The sequence below is a fragment of the Salmo salar genome, chromosome ssa17 (assembly GCF_905237065.1).
Source record: "Salmo salar chromosome ssa17, Ssal_v3.1, whole genome shotgun sequence".
NCBI lineage: Eukaryota > Metazoa > Chordata > Actinopteri > Salmoniformes > Salmonidae > Salmo > Salmo salar.
In genome coordinates this window covers 2038678-2056833 of record NC_059458.1, presented here as the reverse complement: position 1 = coordinate 2056833, position 18156 = coordinate 2038678, and the positions used below count along the sequence as shown (strand labels likewise).

The window sequence follows — 18156 nt, the reverse complement described above, 5'->3', positions numbered from 1 at the left end:
GAAGTTGCTTCCAGAGGCAGTTTGGAACTCGGTAGTGAGTGTTGCAGCCGAGGATAGACTATTTTTACGCGCTACGCAATTCAGCACTCGGTGGTCCCGTTCGATGAGCTTGTGTAGCCTAACACTTCGCAGCTGGTCAGAAATTTGACAAACTGACTTGTTGGAAAGGTGGCATCATATGACGGTGCCACATTGAAAGTCACTGAGATCTTCAGTAAGGCCATTCTACTGCCAATGTTTGTCTATGAAGATTACATGGCTGTGTGCACGATTTTATACACCTGTCAGCAAGGTGTGTGGCTGAGATAGCAGAATACATTAATTTGAAGGGGTGTCCATATACTTTTGTATATATAGTGTATTTTCTTTTTCGCTATGATCAGCTTGTCAAAAATGGACAGATACAAACTTAAAACCACTGATCATGACACCCAGATGAAACTCCTGGACAACATTTGTGATTGTCCAATTCCTTATTGTCCATTTTACTTGGACCTGTCCTGTTTTTAGGATATGTTTGTCAACATGACAGCAAATATTTTATTTGATTGGGTGCCATTTAGGTTAAGCTATTTGATCGGAGAAACCTGCATGATATAAAAAGTGTCCATCTCATTACATTGTCATACATTTTATCTCCAGCCTGTAGGCTACATAAAATTCCACATACTCTTTCGACCATATCCTATATCTGCTACATGATTTATGTTAGAGCACCACAGCAATAACTCTCTCCAACAGCACCCTGGAGAGGTGGGCTGGAAATGGACAAGCAAAATATTTTACACCCCTGCCTTTGACAAAGTGGGCACTGCTTATCACAGTGTGGCATCAGTGCTCACCTAAAAAGCCCATATGCCACTGGTTGAGAGAAATTGTTACTGTTTTTGGGCAGAATTATGTGAGGTTTCATGTCATCAATCTCCCGCTAAAGGTGGCTGCCTAATTCTGCCTAATGAGCGGTCAGGCCGTGATTTGAGTAGATCAAACATTACAACAACATCGATTGGCTAAAAAACAAGAGGGGTGTGAACAGTGCTTGTGCCAATAGAAATTGTTTGGGAACCCTGAGCTATACCATAGGGCAGTGGCGACAGCCCCACCTGTTTTTTTTTGTTTCTTTTTTAAAAATATTTTATTTTTGCATTTTCCAATTAAGAACATTCAAAACAAAAGTGAAAAGATATTAGACAACAATTGACAAAGTGACAGTAACAGACGAGCGTAACAAAAAAATAAAAATCCTTATATAATGTTTCACACGTAATATATAATATGTAGCTTACGGCAGGTCCAATGTCTCATTATTATTATTTTTTATTTTACTCTTTATTATGACTTATTTATTGTATGTTTGTATATATATTTATAATTATTATCTAGAGATTCAATCAATGTGATGTGGGGAGAGATTCTCCATATAGTCAATAAAAGGTTTCCAAATTCTGTAAAATGTCTTTAACTTATTCCTCAAGCAGTAAGTGATTTTCTCCAGTGGGATACAACTATTAACTTCCGATAGCCACATTGCAACTGGCAGGGAGGAATCTGATTTCCATTTCAAGGCAACACATTTCTTGGCAATCGCTAGCAATATTTCTGTTAGCTTTATAGTATGGCTTTGCCTAAGATTGGTGTTAGTAAAGTTACCCAGTAGACAGACCTCCAGGTCTCAAGGGAATGCAACCCCGTGAATTGAGGATATGGTATCGCATACCCCCTGCCAGAAACCATGTAGTTTTGAACACTGCCAAGTGGAATGGAGGAATGTTCCTTCATCTGAGCCACATCTAAAACATAGAGAGGAGATATCAGGGTTGAACTTGTGCAGTCTAGATGGGGTGATATAGAGATGATGGAGGAAATTAAACTGGATCAGTCTGTATCTGGAGTTCAATGTGGATGTAACACCATCCCTGCATAGGTCACTCCATAGACCCTCATCAAGATCAATACCCAGATCTTTTCCCATCTAAGTCGGGGTTTATCTAGCTCAGGCAGTGTTAGTCCTGACAAAAGAGCATCGTAAACATGGGAAATGGTCTTGAACAGTGGTTGGTCTGCGTGGCAGAGTTGTTCGATAGGTGACATCTTAGGTAGGTTCCATTGTCCCTTTAGAGTCACCCTAATAAAGTTTCATAGTTGTAGGTAGCTAAAGAAGTCCCTGTTAGACAAGTGGTATTTCTGTTTCAGCTGATCAAAAGACATAAGAACTCCCCTCATAACAGTGTTCCAGAAGAGTGATCCCCTTGTCAGACCATGGTCTAAAGTTACTATTCTGGAAAACATAGGGATCAATCTATTGTTCCATAAAGGGGTTTTAGGGGAAAGAAATCCCTCTTGTCTGAACAGCTCATGCAGTTTGCACCATGCCAGGACAGAATGTATAAGGGTTGTCTGTGATGGTTTTTATAGATTTTCTGTCCCATTTGTAAAACAATTCTGCCCCAGTGTCATCATTTACCTCAAGCTTTTCAATGTTCAACCATGAGGGAGAGGGACCATTGTCAAACCTCTGAGCCAGAAACCTAGACTGTGCAGCCCAGTAGTACATTCTAAAATTGGGGAGGTTTAAGCCCCCATGACCGTAATCAAGGGTCAGTTTATCCAGGCCAACCCTAGGGGTTTTGCCATGCCAGATAAACCGTCTGGTCAGCTTGTCGAGAGAGGAAAAGAATGCTGCGGGCACAGGGATAGGGAGAGATTGAAACAAATATAGAAATCTGGGCAGGACATTCATTTTAATTACATTGATTCTACCCAGTGGAGTGAGAGGCAAGTCCATCCATTTACAAAGGTCACCCTCCACTTTTTGCAACAAACTGGGCAGATTTGTCACGATTCTCTAAGACAGAACCCAGAAGCAGACCAGGACAAGGTGAGTAAAATGAAGGTGAGTATTTATTGGTAGTCTTGTGTAAATTGAATAATCCAGGAGACGGAACAGCAGCGGAGGTGAGTTGATGAGAGTGAATGGGTTGATCCAATGAAGTCACTGTATCCACCGACGGCCAGGCAAGGCAGTTGAATGTTCCGGGAGAATGACTGTAGACAGAGTAAAACGGGAGTGAGTAACCGGCAACAAGTACAGAATAACAAAACAAACTCAGGAAACATGAGGCTGATACGCTGGCACAACATACTGTTCGTTGCTAACGATCCAGCAGGGAATGGATGTCAGGTCAGGGCTTATGAAGAGGTGATGATCAGGACCAGGTGTGCAGATGGTTGATGAGATGCAGGTGCGGGTAATCAAAAGTTCTCCCGCCTAGCTTCGTCGCCTGGCAACCAGACAGGGTGCGTTCAGGAACCTCAGACAAAAGACTCCAAAACAAAAAACAGTCAGCTCAGGCAGAAAACAGACTCAGGAAGCGGGATTCCTGACAAGATTGAGTTTATAGAGATTGTTCAGGTCAGCATCCACCATTATGCCCAAATATGTGAAGCCCACAGGCGACCATCTAAAAGGAAACTTGTGCTTGATGGTATGATGGTCAAAGACAGACAACGGTAAGATTTCGCTTTTATCAAAATTGACCTTATATACAGAGAAAGAACTATAATACTGTAGTAGGATCTACAAGTGAGAGAGGGAGTGTTCTGGGTTTGTTAGAAATAAGATAAGGTTGTCCGCAAAGAGTGATAACTTATGGGTATGGGGGCCCACCTCAAAGCCATGTATGTCAGGGCACGTTCTAATAGCCTCAGCCAATGGTTCGATGGCGAGGGCGAAGAGGTGGGGGCTAATTGGGCAACCTTGTCTGTTCCCCCTATAGAGAGGGAAAGAGGAGGAAGTAATCCCATTGGTAGCAATCCTAGCTTTAGGAGATTTGTAGAGTGATTTTATCAAATTTACAAACACGGTACCTAAAACAAACTTTTCCAAGACGCGAAAGAGGTATGGCCATTCAACCCTATCAAAGGCCTTTTCAGCGTCGAGGGAGACTGCGACACTAGGTATTTTGTTTTTGTTAGCAAGGTGAAGAACCTGAGATTATTGGAGGTCAATCTATTAATTTTGAAGCCAGTCTGATCTGGGTTGACCAACAGGGGAAGACATGACTCCAGACTCTTAGATAGCCTCTTGGTGACCAGTTTTCAATCTGTGTTAAGGAGAGAGATTGGTATATAGGAGGCGCACTTTAGCGGGTTGTTCCCTTTCTTGTGGATTACAGTAATCACTGCTTGAGAGAAAGACTCTGGAAAGCAGTTGTCTTCCCCGGCTTTTTTAAGTACCTCCATGAGGTAGGGGACCAACAGCTCCCTAAATTCTTTATAGAACTCTGGAGGGAAGCCATCCTCCCCAGGAGATTTATTAGAAGGTAAGGATTTAATGGCCTCCAACAATTCAGGAACTGAGAACTGTTCACTCAGGCGCTCTCTGTCTTCCTCTGACAGGCATGGGAGGTTGAGAGAGGAGAGAAAGGAGTTGATCTCCTGATAGATCATCGCTTGATTGGGAAGTGTAGAGGTCTTCATAGTATTTCTTAAAAGTATAATTCATTTCAGTAGGGTCGAAAGATATCTCATTAGTAAGAGTTTCTATAGCATTAATTGTCCTCTTACTATCCTCTGCTTTCAGTTGCCATGCCAATACTTTGTGAGCTTTCTCTCCAAGCTCGTAATAACACTGTTTTGATTTCGTGATGGCCCTCTCAGCTTGATATGTGTTCAGAATATTATATTTCAGTTTTTTATTTACCAAAAGCCTGTATAGATCTTTAGTCGGGCCTCTTTGGTAGGTTTTCTCTAGCTCGGAGATTTCAGATTCAAGGACATTCAGTTCCGCACCGTGTTTTCTCTTCAACCCTTTATTATAGGAAATGATCTGTCCCCTCAGATAGGCTTTCAATGTGTCCCAAAGAATGAAACTGTCAGGAGCGGAGGGTTTGTTTGTCAAAGTAAAAATATTGATCTGCTCTTTGATGAATGCACAAAATTCAGGTTGCTTTAGGAGTGTAGAATTTAGTCTCCATCTATATGCTCCATTTACCTTGGTAGGAATGGAGATTGATAATACCAGATGAGAATGGTCACTAAGCAATCTGGGGAGATACTCAATATCTAACACTCTATGAAACAGTTGGGTCGATAGTAAAAGTTATCTATGTGTGTGTGTGTCTTGTGTGGGTGTGAATAAAAAGAGTAGTCCCTATCCTGTGGGTGCAAATGTCTCCAGATGTCTAAATTAAAATTGAGATCTTAAATTGAGATCTTTCATGAATGACGTGGTGAGCTTGGCAGCTTTGGTAAGAAGTGAGGGTTTATCAGAGGACCTATCAAGAACTGTATCTAAACAAAAATTAAAATCTCCTCCAACCAGTAGCCATCCTGGTGGTGCTTGTGCGACCTGAAGGAAGACATTCTGTATAAACATATGGTTAGGAGCATAAATATTCAATAGGGTCCAAGACTCTGAAAACATATGGCCCTGCACCAAAACAAACCTGCCCGAGGGATCAGAGATAGTGTTGTTGGCAGAAGGGGATGTGTCTACTTATCTAAATTGCAGTTCCTCTTGCTTTGGAGGTAAAAGAGGACGCGAAAACTTGTCCTACCCACTCCCTCTTCAATTTCTTGTGTTCACTTGCTGTAAGATGTGTTTCTTGTAAAAACACAATGTCAGCCTTTAATTTCTTAAGGTATGTATAGACTCTTTTCCTTTTAATCGGGCTGTTAAGACCTTTTATGTTAATAAAGTGGACACATTTAACCTGTTGGGGCTACAGGTTAGCAATGAACCCCGAGCCGGGATTGCTAACAAGGCTGGAAATTCAAAACATCAAAAATCTAATAATTTCAATTTCTCAAACAATCAACTATTTTACACAATTTAAATGATAAACATCTCCTTAATCTAACCACATTGTTCGATTTTCAAAGAGGCTTTACGGCAAAAGCATAAAGTTAGATTATGTTAGGACAGTACATAGCCACAAAAGTACAAACATCCATTTTCAATTCAAGGTCAGGCATCACCAAAAGCAGAAACCAGCTTGAATTATGCACTAACTTTTGTCAATCTCCATCAGATGACACTCCTAGGACATTATGTTATACAATACATGCATTTTTTGTTCCATCAAGTTCATATTTATATCCAAAAACAGCATTTTACAGTAGCGTGAAATTCAGATTTTTTCTTCTCTGAAATGCTTCCGGTGAACATAACAAAATTACTATTCGAAAACATTGGTAAATTATAATATTGTCATTCAAAGAATAATATATTATCATCTCGTAATTGCTACCGAATGGCCAGATCTCAAAATAACTTTACTGGGAAATCACATTTTGCAATCAACGGGGTGCTATGCTAAGAACAACAGGCTATGCTATACAGTTAGCATCATCTAAAATCGATAATAACATTGTAAATACCCCCTTACCTTTGATTATCTCCATCAGAAGGCAGGATCCCAGGTCCGGAAGGCATTCCAGGTCCGGAACAAATGTGGTTTCTTTTGACAAAGTTCATAATTTATGTCCAAATAACACCAAGTACTTAGCGTTCATTATGCTCCCACAAAACGTGGTGTGGGGCTGGTAAAATCACGCCCGAAAAGCTAAAAAAAACCTAGTAAATAATCTATTTATGTTCGTTCAAACATGTCAAATGTTGTTTAGCATTAATCTTTTGGTCCATTTTTAACGTTAAACATCAGTAATATTTTCACACAACCTATCCTATGTCTAGATAAAAAATGATGACAAACTCACGTCTCTCAGATTTATGCGCAGGCGCAAAAAATGAAGTGATGACATGACAACTTCCTTGGATTCTAATTTGCTCTCTGTTTATCATAGACGCTTCAAACAACTTTATAAAGATCGTTGACATCTAGTGGAAGCCGTAGGTGTTGCGAAATGAATCCTTTCTCACTATGGTATCTATAAAACAATGACACTAAATAGTACAGTCACAAAATTCACTTTTTTTGTGATCTATTTTTCACAGGTTTTTGCCTGCAATATGAGTTTTGTTATACTTACAGACACCATTCAAACTGTTTTAGAAAATTCAGAGTGTTTTCTATCCGAATGTGTTAATAATATGCATATCCTAGCTTCTGAGTTGGTGTAGGAGGCAGTTAAAAATGGGCACATATTTTTTTCAAAATGTCTCAATACTGCCCCCGAGCCCCAACAGGTTTAATAAGGATCCCTTATTACATATAGTGCAACAAGACCACCCATTGTCTGTAAAGTTCTCTACTTTGATAGATTTAAACAAACAATGTTGGAATAATCATGTTCACAAGTCACAACCATGGACTCTAAACTCCATCTGCCTGATAGATTAAAATAGAATATGAATTTTGGTTAAAATATATTACATTTAATTAGGTTTTAGAGTCACAAAGCAACTGAGGAAAAGCTAGATTGCTACTGTGTACTGTATGTCACCTGAATGAATAAGAAAAATAAAAAATGTCTAAACGGCGTAAAACATCAACTCTGACATATTGTTGTCTAACGTCAACTCCGTCAGAGTGCTGAAAGAGCTGATTGAATGGTTATGGTTTTATTGGGGATTTTCAAATTAATCATTTCCCATATTTTACAAATGTTTGTATTGAACTTTTATTTTTAGAGGCAAAAATCTATCTGTTTTGAGTATCTGTTGTCAACTCTGTCAGTGATGGCTAACCCCATTATTCCCAAAAATATATTGTCATCACTGTTCCGCAACATGTGCTTAAACAATTGAAGTATTTTCTGTGCTAGGCCTAAGGCATAATGTTTGCTTAGTAATTTTATGTTCTAAATCTCGAAAAAGCATACCAAAATGCTAACGAAATTAGCCCTGGAACATTTAATAGTGCTATAAAACAAAACAAAAGGAAGTTTCAAGATTTGTATTACATATTTGAATAATCAATGTTAGAATTGAACAATCAAGGCCTTTAAACACTTGCTGGACAATAATAGTAAAAATTAAATGCCTTTTCTGGTGTCTGACGGAGTTGACAAAAATCCATTTAGTTGCATTTTATAAAAAAATACACATACAAAATTGGTTGTTCGGTTACATGGTGTGATAGCTGATACTTTGGTCTATCAAAATATATATTTCACATTTTTTTCATATTAAGGCAAATATTGTGGAGCAAAAGTTTACATTGTCCAATCTTTGAAGAATCCATGAGCTCTAAAACAGCATCTCTTTCTCTCAACCTCATCGCAAAATGTGTAAAATAGCATGAGATTAGCTATAAAACAAAAAAATTTCTCTCTGGCCTTGCTTGGACCTTGCTGGGGGTCCCCACGAAACTGCGCCGTGACTGTCTTAAATGCAATCCGTTTTTCATATTGGACATGCATATTAGACCATACAAGTTACACGCGGCAGGTAGCCTAGTGGTTAGAGCGTTGGGCCAGTAAAAATCTGTCGTTCTGCCCCTGAGCAAGGAAGTTAACCCACTGTTCCCCAGGCGCCGCAGACTTGGATGTTGATTATGGCAGCCCCCCGCACCTCTCTGATTCAGAGGGGTTGGGTTAAATGCAGTAGACACATTTCAGTTGAAGGCATTCAGTTGTACAACTGACGAGGTATTCTCCTTTCCCTTTCCATACATAAATATAGCCCTATACAGAAAAAACTATCCATTGTTTGTGTTCATAAAATCAGGATCCAGTCTGCCCTTTTGTACTGTTGCCTTAACTCTCTGCTGACTGAATAATTGAGGACTATATGTTAATTACAAAACAATAAATTATCTATTTTAGTTTACTCTTTGTTTGCTTCCAGTGTGAAATAAAACGCCATTCCATACCAGACTTGCACTCTTGGTTTGCCCAATAATGAAAAACAGCTTCTATCTCAAGGCCATCAGACTGTTAAACAGCCATCACTAACACAGAGAGGCTGCTTCCTACATACAGACTCGAAATCATTGGCCACTTTAATAAATTGATCACTAGTCACTTTAATAATGCCACTTGAATAATGTTTACATATCTTACATTACTCATCTCATATGTCTTTCCTGTGGCTCAGTTGGTAGAGCATGGTGTTTGCAACGCCAGCATGGTGTGTGCAACGCCAGGGTTGTGGGTTTTTTTAAATGAAATGTATGCATTCACTACTGTAAGTCGCTCTGGATAAGAGCGTCTACTAAAATGTATATACTCTGTTTTTTACCATCTATTCCATCTTGCCTATGCCGCTCGGTCATTTCCAATCCATATATGTACATATTCTTATTCCAGCCCTTTTGATTCATGTGTATTAGGTAGTTGTGGAATTGTTAGACTACTTGTTACATACTACTGCACTGTCGGAACTAGAAGCACAAGCATTTCGCTACAGTCACATTAACATCTGCTAACCATGTGTTTGTGACCAATCAAATTTGATTTGATTTGATAATGAAGGTGACAAATTATGACTATTAGCAGGTGATTAGGTGAGAAGCTAATTACTTAAGATAAACAATGTGATCAGTAGATGGAGTGTTAACTGACTGACATACCTGTAAATGATCTAATTTATCCTAATAATGAGAAGGCTGCAGACTTTACACATTTAAATCAGCCAGTCTTACGTGCCAAAATGTGCATCAGGTGTTTTGGCTAGACAAATAAAATATATACTTTTAGGCAGTATCCTAGTATCTTATAGGGTGGTATCACCCCAATCGTCACATAGATATTTTCCAAAAATGAAGTGGAAACAATGTTGATTCAACCAGTTTGTGCCCAGTGCTGACTCTGCTGATGAGATGAAGAGAATCTTGCATATAATTTGAAACTTCTGTGTTACTGTTAATGATCAATTTAACGAAAAGTACTTAATTAATTAACTTCATCATGATATTTGTTATGAATAAATCATGCTTTTTACCAAATTGCGTCTCTCTTGACTTTTTGAATAAACCAATTGTTTGTTTGTAGAATGAGCAGCAATGCTCTTCGGAATGTATACTCTGTGGATTTGGAAACTAGAAGCGCCCCCCCTTTAACTGCGACACAACATACAGAAAATTGTGTACAGTGCAATATGCAATATGTCCAATATAAAAAACAGATTGGATTTAAGCTGATATGCCACACTTTAAGGGCCGCAGAATGAGCAGCGACACTCATTGGGATGTAAAATCTGTGGATGTGGAAACTAGAAGTGCTTCTGAGTAGAATACTGAGACACATGTATGGTGCAATAAATGATAGGCGTACACTAAAGGAGGCTGCTGAGGGGAGGACTGCTCATAATAATGCCTAGAACGGCGCGAATGGAATGGAAACCATGTGTTTGATGTTGTTGATACCTTTCCACCTATTCCACTCCAGCCATTACCACGTGCCCGTCCTCCCCAATTAAGATGCCACCAACATCCTGTGGCGTACACACACAAAAACATTGTTGACCATTTAGGTTTGAAATAAATAAAAAAATCAACAAATAAATCACATAATATTTAATAGAAATACGTTTAATTAGTTTTTCAATGAATAATATATCGATAATTGTGCACATTTTCCTTCACATTCGCCCAAATTCTTCACTTACAAAGTAAACAGGACGGAACTCTTATTCTGAAGGATTCCAAAAGTCCGTGACCCAGAAGTACTTAGGTATTCTTGCCTGCTTCACAGCGGTATCACTGAGGAAGAAAGAACAGAACGCGACTGGAGTGAAGAAAGGAACCTACTTGCTAGACTACAACAACAACATTGACAGCACCTTCAAATATGGTACAACATTTTTTTATGAATATTTTTATTAACATGACATGTTTTGCCTCATGTAACTAGTTTAATAATAGTTATGTAAAGGGTTAGATACGTGACGGAAACGACAGCAAATATCCATTATCAACCCATCGCACTTTACGTAAGCTTGCTAGGTAACGTTACGCTAGCTCTCGATAACCCTTCCTAAAGGGGTTTCAGCGGTTACATTCGCCCGCATTTAACTCCATGTGAACCACAATTCCGACGCTGTGTTTTAATGTTTAGGAAAGGCAATCATCGATTTCAAACCTGTTTTCGAAGCATACGCTGATATCTCCCTTATCTTTTATATCAGGAAGAGTCTTTCAAATAAAAATCATAGCTACAATTAAAATCAAATTTTATTTGTCACATGCGCCGATTATAACAGGTGTAAACCTTACAGTGAAATGCTTACTTACAAGCCCTTTAACAATGCTTTAAGAAGTAAAAAAAAAAAACGTGTTAAGTAAAATGTAGATAAGTAAGTAAAATAAATAAATTAAAGTAACAAATAATTAAACAGTAAAATAAGAATGAGGCTATATACAGGGGTACCGGTACAGAGTCAATGTGCAGGGCACCGGTTAGTCGGGGTAATTGAGGTAATATGTAGAGTTAAAGTGACTATGCATAGATAAACAGAGAGTAGCAGCAGTGTAAAAGAGCGGTCTGGGTAGCCCTTTGATTAGGTGTTCAGAAGTCTTGTGGCTTGGGGGTAGAAGCTGTTAAGAAGCCTTTTGGACCTAGACTTGGCGCTCCGGTACCACTTGCCGTGCGGTAACAGAGAGAACAGTCTATGACTAGGGTGGCTGGAGTCTTTGACAATTTTTAGGGCCTTCCTCTGACACTGCCTGGTATAGAGGTCCTGGATGGCGGGAGGCTTGGCCCCAGCGGATGTACTGGGCTGTACGCACTACCCTCTGTAGCTTTTGAGGATCTGAGGACCCATGCCAAGTCTTTTCAGTCTCCTGAGGGGGAATAGGCTTTGTCGTGCCTTCTTCACGACTGTCGTAGTGTGTTTGGACCATGATAGTTTGTTGATGTGGACACCAAGGAACTTGAAGTTCTCAACCTGCTCCACTACAGCCCTGTCGATGAGAATGGGGGCGTGCTCTGTCCTCCTTTTCCAGTAGTCCACAATCATCTCCTTTGTCTTGATCACGTTGAGGGAGAGGTTGTTATCCTGGCACCACACGACCAGGTATCTGAACTCCTCCTTATAGGCTGTCTCATCGTTGTTGGTGATCAGGCCTACCACTTGTGTCAAAAGCAAACTTGATGATGGTGTTGGCGTCGTGCCTGGCAATGCAGTCATGAGTGAACAGGAAGTACAGGAGGGGACTGAGCTCGCACCCCTGAGGGGCCCCGTGTTGATGATCAGTGTGGCAGATGTGTTACCTACCCTTACCACCTGGGGAAGGTCTGTCAGGAAGTCCAGAATCAAGTTGCAGAGGGAGGTGTTTAGTGCCAGGGTCCTTAGCTTAGTGGTGAGCTTTGAGGGCACTATGGTGTTGGAACGATGAGCTGTAGTCAATGAATAGTATTCTCACATAGGTGTTTATTTTGTCCAGGTGGGAAAGGGCAGTGTTGAGTGCAATAGAGATTGCATCATCTGTGGATCTGTTGGGGCGGTATACAAATTTGAGTGGGTCTAGGGTTTCTGGGTTGATGTGAGCCATGACCAGCCTTTCAAAGCACTTCATGGCTACAGAGTTGTGCTACGGGTCGGTAGTCATTTAGACAGGTTACCTTAGTGTTCTTGGGCAGTTTTGTAGCAGTTTTGCACAGATCCACAATTTGTGTGCCTCCAGTTGACGAACTACACTTACACACGTGTTCGGAGCACGCTAGATACAGTAGCCAATTATCACAGTTGGCCGACTACGTCTTCCGTCTGTTTTCCATAAACCAGCGATGTTACATGTGGATATGGCCATGTGGGAACACTGACCCTATAAACGTGTGTAGTAATTTAAGCTTTAGTTTTTAGTAAATTATTTATTTCTGAAGATATATTGCTTATATTTCCAAAAACATACCGCAAGCGATGCGTGTTAATGTTTAGAGCAAGCTTCAAGGCTCTTAACAAAACTTCCCCAGTCAGAAGATACTATCATCAATAGTCGCTAAAGTGGTTAGCTTCTATGAATGCGGTAACATTATGTTGACTGTCTTGAGGGTCTTGGTCAGATGAGTGTGCTAAAGCTGCTTGCTATAGCATAAAGATTTAGTGCCGTTTTATTTTCTCCCCTAAACAGGCAGAAGTTGAGGAGACACTAAAGAGAATTCAAACTCACAAAGGTGTAATTGGAACAATAGTTGTTAATGCCGAGGGTAAGCAATACAATCCCATGCCTACATTCTCTTATAGGAGCTGTACCTATAGCCACAAATATGTGGAGACAATTTTACACTTTAGACATACCATTTGAATGTATCTAGCAGGCTAACTAATCAGTGCTACTCTCATCACCTCTACTAAAGTTGATCCGATGTGTTGGTCTTTCTCAGGTATCCCAATCAGAACTACCTTAGACAACTCCACTACGGTGCAGTATGCTGGTCTGCTGCACCAGCTCACTATGAAAGCCAGGAGCACAGTCCGAGACCTCGACCCTCAGAACGACCTGACCTTCCTCCGCATCCGCTCCAAGAAGCATGAGATCATGGTGGCACCTGGTGAGTGAAGCAGAGGTGGTTCAGGTTCTCGAGGGAGGCCCAGACCCATGTGAACATCAATATATCTGACATATCGATATTGTGCGGTTCATTTATTAACTATTTCATTAATTGTTTAAGGTAAAGTTAATAAAACACATTCAGTGAAATGTAATGAGACACATTCAGTGGTTTTACAGTTTGTTTTCTCCTCTCTCTTCCAGACAAGGAGTATCTATTGATAGTCATCCAGAACCCCAGTGAATAGCCCCAGGATGTTCCTGTGAGAGTCAGGCTGTAGCTCCTCACACACTAGTCTTTCTCAACAACATATGTTTTGTTTAGCTGAACCACACTTTTTGCTTTCTTTGTATTTTCTTTTTTGTCTACTTTTTTTAAACTCTGCAATATGATGCCTTACTCTATATACTAATTATCTTCCTTAGCTATTGTCATCAATTCAAAACAATAAACAAGGATGACATAACAATTGTATGTCTGGATGTTCTTTTTTCCCTGTTCCCGACGTCCACACCTGTATGATATGAATATTTATTTTATTTCACCTTTATTTAACCAGGTAGGCCAGTTGAGAACAAGTTCTCATTTACAACTGCGACCTGGCCAAGATAAAGCAAAGCAGTGCGACAAAAACAACAGCACAGAGTTACACATGGGATAAACAAACGTACAGTCAATAACACAATAGAAAAATCTATGTACAGTGTGTGCAAATGTAAGGAAATAAATAGGCCATAGAGATGAAATAATTGCAATTTAGCATTAACACTGGAGTGATAGATGTGCAAGTAGAGAACTGGGGTGCAAAAGAGCAAAAAAAATAATATGGGGATGAGGTAGTTGGGTGGGCTATTTACAGATGGGCTGTGTACAGGTACAGTGATTGGTAAGCTGCTCTGACAGCTGATGCTTAAAGTTGGAGAGGGAGATATGTCTCCAGCTTCAGTGATTTTTTAAAAAAATTTATTTATTTATTTTTTTATTTTTTTGCTAATCGTTCCAGTCATTGGCAGCAGAGAACTGGAAGGAAAGGCGGCCAAAGGAGATGTTGGCTTTGGGGATCACCAGTGAAATATACCTGCTGAAGCGCATACTACAGGTGGGTGTTGCTATAGTGACCAGTAAGCTGAAATAAGGTGGGGCTTTACCTAGCAAAGACTTATAGATGACCTGGAGCCAGTGGGTTTGGCGACGAATATGTAGCGAGGGCCAGCCAACGAGAGCGTACAGGTTGCAGTGGTGGGTAGTATCTGGGGCTTTGGTGACAAATCGGATGGCACGCTGATAGACTACATCCAATTTGCCGAGTAGAGTGTTGGAGGCGATTTTGTAAATGACATCGCCAAGTCAAGGATCGGTAGGATAGTCAGTTTTACGAGGGTATGTTTGGCAGCATGAGTGAAGGAGGCTTTGTTGCGAAATAGGAAGACGATTCTAGATTTAATTTTGGATTGGAGATGCTTAATGTGAGTCTGGAAGGAGAGTTTACAGTCTAACCAGACACCTAGGTATTTGTAGATGTCCACATATTCTAAGTCAGAACCGTCCAGAGTAGTGATGCTAGTCGTGCGGGCAGCAATTGGTTGAAGAGCATACATTTAGTTTTACTAGCATTTAAAAGCAGTTGGAGGCCATGGAAGGAGTGTTGTATGGCATTGAAGCTTGTTTGGAGGTTTGTTAACAGTGTCCAAAGAAGGGCCAGATGTATACAGAATGGTGTCGTCTGCGTAGAGGTGGATCAGAGAATCACCAGCAGCAAGAGCGACATCATTGATATATACAGAGAAAAGAGTTGGCCTGAGAATTGCACCCTGTGGCAGCCCCATAGAGACTACCAGAGGTCTGGACAACAGGCCCTCTGATTTGACACACTGAACTCTGTCTGAGAAGTAGTTGGTGAACCAGGCGAGGCAGTCATTTCAGAAACCAAGGCTATTGAGTCTGCCGATAAGAATGCGGTGATTGACAGAGTCGAAGCCTTGGCCAGGTCGATGAAGACGGCTGCACAGTAAAATATTTTATCGATAGGGGTTATGATATCGTTTAGGACCTTGAGCATGGTTGAGGGGCAACCATGACCACCTCGGAAACCAGATTGCATAGTGGAGAAGGTACGGTGGGATTCAAAATGGTCGGTGATCTGTTTGTTAACTTGGCTTTCGAAGATTTTAGAAAGACAGGGAAGGATGGATATAGGTCTATAACAGTTTGGGTCTAGAGTGTCTTCCCCTTTGAAGAGGGGGATCACCGCGGCAGCTTTCCAATCTTTGGGGATCGCAGACGATACAAAAGAGAGGTTGAACAGGCTAGTAATAGGGTTTGCAACATTTTCGGCAGACAATTTTAGAAAGAGAGGGTCCAGATTGTCTAGCCCTGCTGATTTGTAGGGATCCAGATTCTGCAGCTCTTTCAGAACCTCAGCTGTCTGGATTTGGGTGAAGAAGAAGCAAGGGGGGGGGGCTTGGGCAAGTTTTTGCGGGGGGTCCAGAGCTGTTGAGCGGGGTAGGGGTAGCCAGGTGAAAAGCATGGCCAGCCGTTGAAAAATGCTTATTGAAATTGATTATCGTAGATTTATCGGTGGTGACAGTGTTTCCTAGCCTCAGTACAGTGGGCAGCTGGGAGGAGGTGCTCTTATTCTCCATGGACTTTACAGTGTCCCAAAACTTTTTGGAATTAGTGCTACAGGATGCAAATTTCTGTTTGAAAAGGCTAGCCTTAGCTTTCCTAACTGACTGTGTATATTGGTTCCTGACTTCCCTGAAAAGTTGCATATCGCGGGGCTATTTGATGCTAATGCAGTACACCACAGGATGTTTTTGTGCTGGTCAAGGGCAGTCAAGTCTGGGGTGAACCAAGGGCTATATCTGTTCTTATTTCTACATTTTTTGAATAGGGCATGTTTATTTAAGATGGTGAGGAAAGCACTTTTAAAGAGCAACCAGGCATCCTCTACTGACGGATGAGGTCAATATCCTTCCAGGATACCCGGTCGAGGTTGATTAGAAAGGCCTGCTCGCTGAAGTGTTTAAGGGAGCGTTTGACAGTGATGAGGGGTGGTCATTTGACCGCAGACCCATTACAGACGCAGGCAATGAGGCAGTGATTGCTGAGATCCTGGTTGAAGACAGCAGAGGTGTATTTGGAGGGCAAGTTGGTCAGGATGATATCTATGAGGGTGCCCATGGTTACGGATTTAGGGTTGTAGCTGGTAGGTTCCTTGATAATTTGTGTGAGATTGAGGGCATCTAGCTTAGATTGTAGGACGGCCCGGGGTGTTAAGCATATCCCAGTTTAGGTCACCTAACAGTACGAACTCTGAAGATAGATGTGGGGCAATCAATTCACATATGGTGTCCAGGGCACAGCTGGGGGCTGAGGGGGTCTATAACAAGTGGCAACAGTGAGATACTTATTTCTGGAAAGGTGGATTTTTAAAAGTACAAGCTCGAATTGTCTGTGATAAGGTTAGCGATAAACTGAAGTCCAAACTGAACAGAACTACGCTCTTCTTCTACCATTGTCTTAAATATATTTAATGGTCTCGTTGCAAAAGCTAAATTGTCGCAAGGGAACTTTTATTAATTTATTTTATTTAACCCGGGTAGCAAAGATTATAGCAAACACCACTGAAACGGAATTGGTGCTCGCTTGCTTTGCAAATTCAGCTATTGTTGGAAGCCAGCCAATATGAAACAAACTATTAAAATTACAAAAGGTTGCAGCATATGTTGTGTAAATGGTGAACTCATACAGCTGTCAACTCTTGTCATTTTAATCCGTTTCACATTTGCTAGCTACCTTTTAGATCGAAGCCCAAATAGAATGATAAAAGATAAGATGATAGAAGCCCATCTCCTACTGTAAATAACCTACACACTGTGTGTCTGTAGCCAGCCAGCCAGGTTGAAAAATGGCAGAAAAATAAAAGACGGACATCAGAGTATTTTTCAGTACACCAAAACGCAAAGTAAGAACCCTAGTAGCCTAATATCTCAAAGACTAGTTGATAAAATGTTCATAAGAAAGAAATGAAATTCTAATGGAAATGTTTCACAATGATGTCATTAGGCAGAGCAGGCAACAGATGGCACACAGACAGCAGAGTTGGGGACAGATATGCAGGGACAGACTGGCAGAGACGGAGTCTCAGGTAAGTTTGTTGAGTCTTTGTGTGGCAACATTATGAAAGGTTCTCAATTTTTTTGACTTGTAAAATAGGAACATAATTGGAAAATGCCATGGATACCCCCACTCTCAACTTAAACTGGTGACTGAACTAAGATTTGTTAAAGGCAATGGTATTGCTGTTGTGAGTAGTTGTGTAGTTTTGGGTACCGGTAGTTAGGAGTACGGCAAACACCTTATTTCTTTGGTTCCTCAATATACATTTACCATATTACAATGTAGGCTATGTGTTACAGCACTACTTTTGGTGTCCCCCTCAGGAATTGCTCTTGAGAAAATGTCATGTAATTGTCCCCCCCAAAGTTGATATCAGATTTTCGCCCCTGGTTGGAGACAACTCTGACCAAACTTTACAGCTCTATCACTGAGCAGCCGTATCGGACATGTTTTGTTTATATTCAACTGTTCTAGAATGCTGGATAAATGAGTTAGCCAGCTAACAAAATTGCTTGAAATAAGTTCCTCTTTTTGAGAAATATAGACTTGTAATTGACTCAACAACCCATATACAAATGTAGCTTTCTTAATCAACCAGAAAATCAAGTCATATGTGGCTGTTTTATCAATGTTAGC

General features: G+C 40.6%; 1 protein-coding gene across 1 annotated transcript; it reads left to right on the top strand.

Annotated features, from left to right (window-relative positions):
• Positions 1–10556: 10556 nt before the first annotated feature.
• LOC123728123 (dynein light chain roadblock-type 2) lies at positions 10557–13867 on the top strand. The gene is made up of 4 exons (XM_045698713.1): positions 10557–10698; positions 12978–13053; positions 13231–13398; positions 13602–13867. The coding sequence occupies exons 1-4, from the start codon at positions 10696–10698 to the stop codon at positions 13643–13645; spliced, it is 291 nt and encodes a 96-aa protein (XP_045554669.1). The 5' UTR covers positions 10557–10695; the 3' UTR covers positions 13646–13867.
• The last annotated feature ends 4289 nt before the right edge of the window (positions 13868–18156 follow it).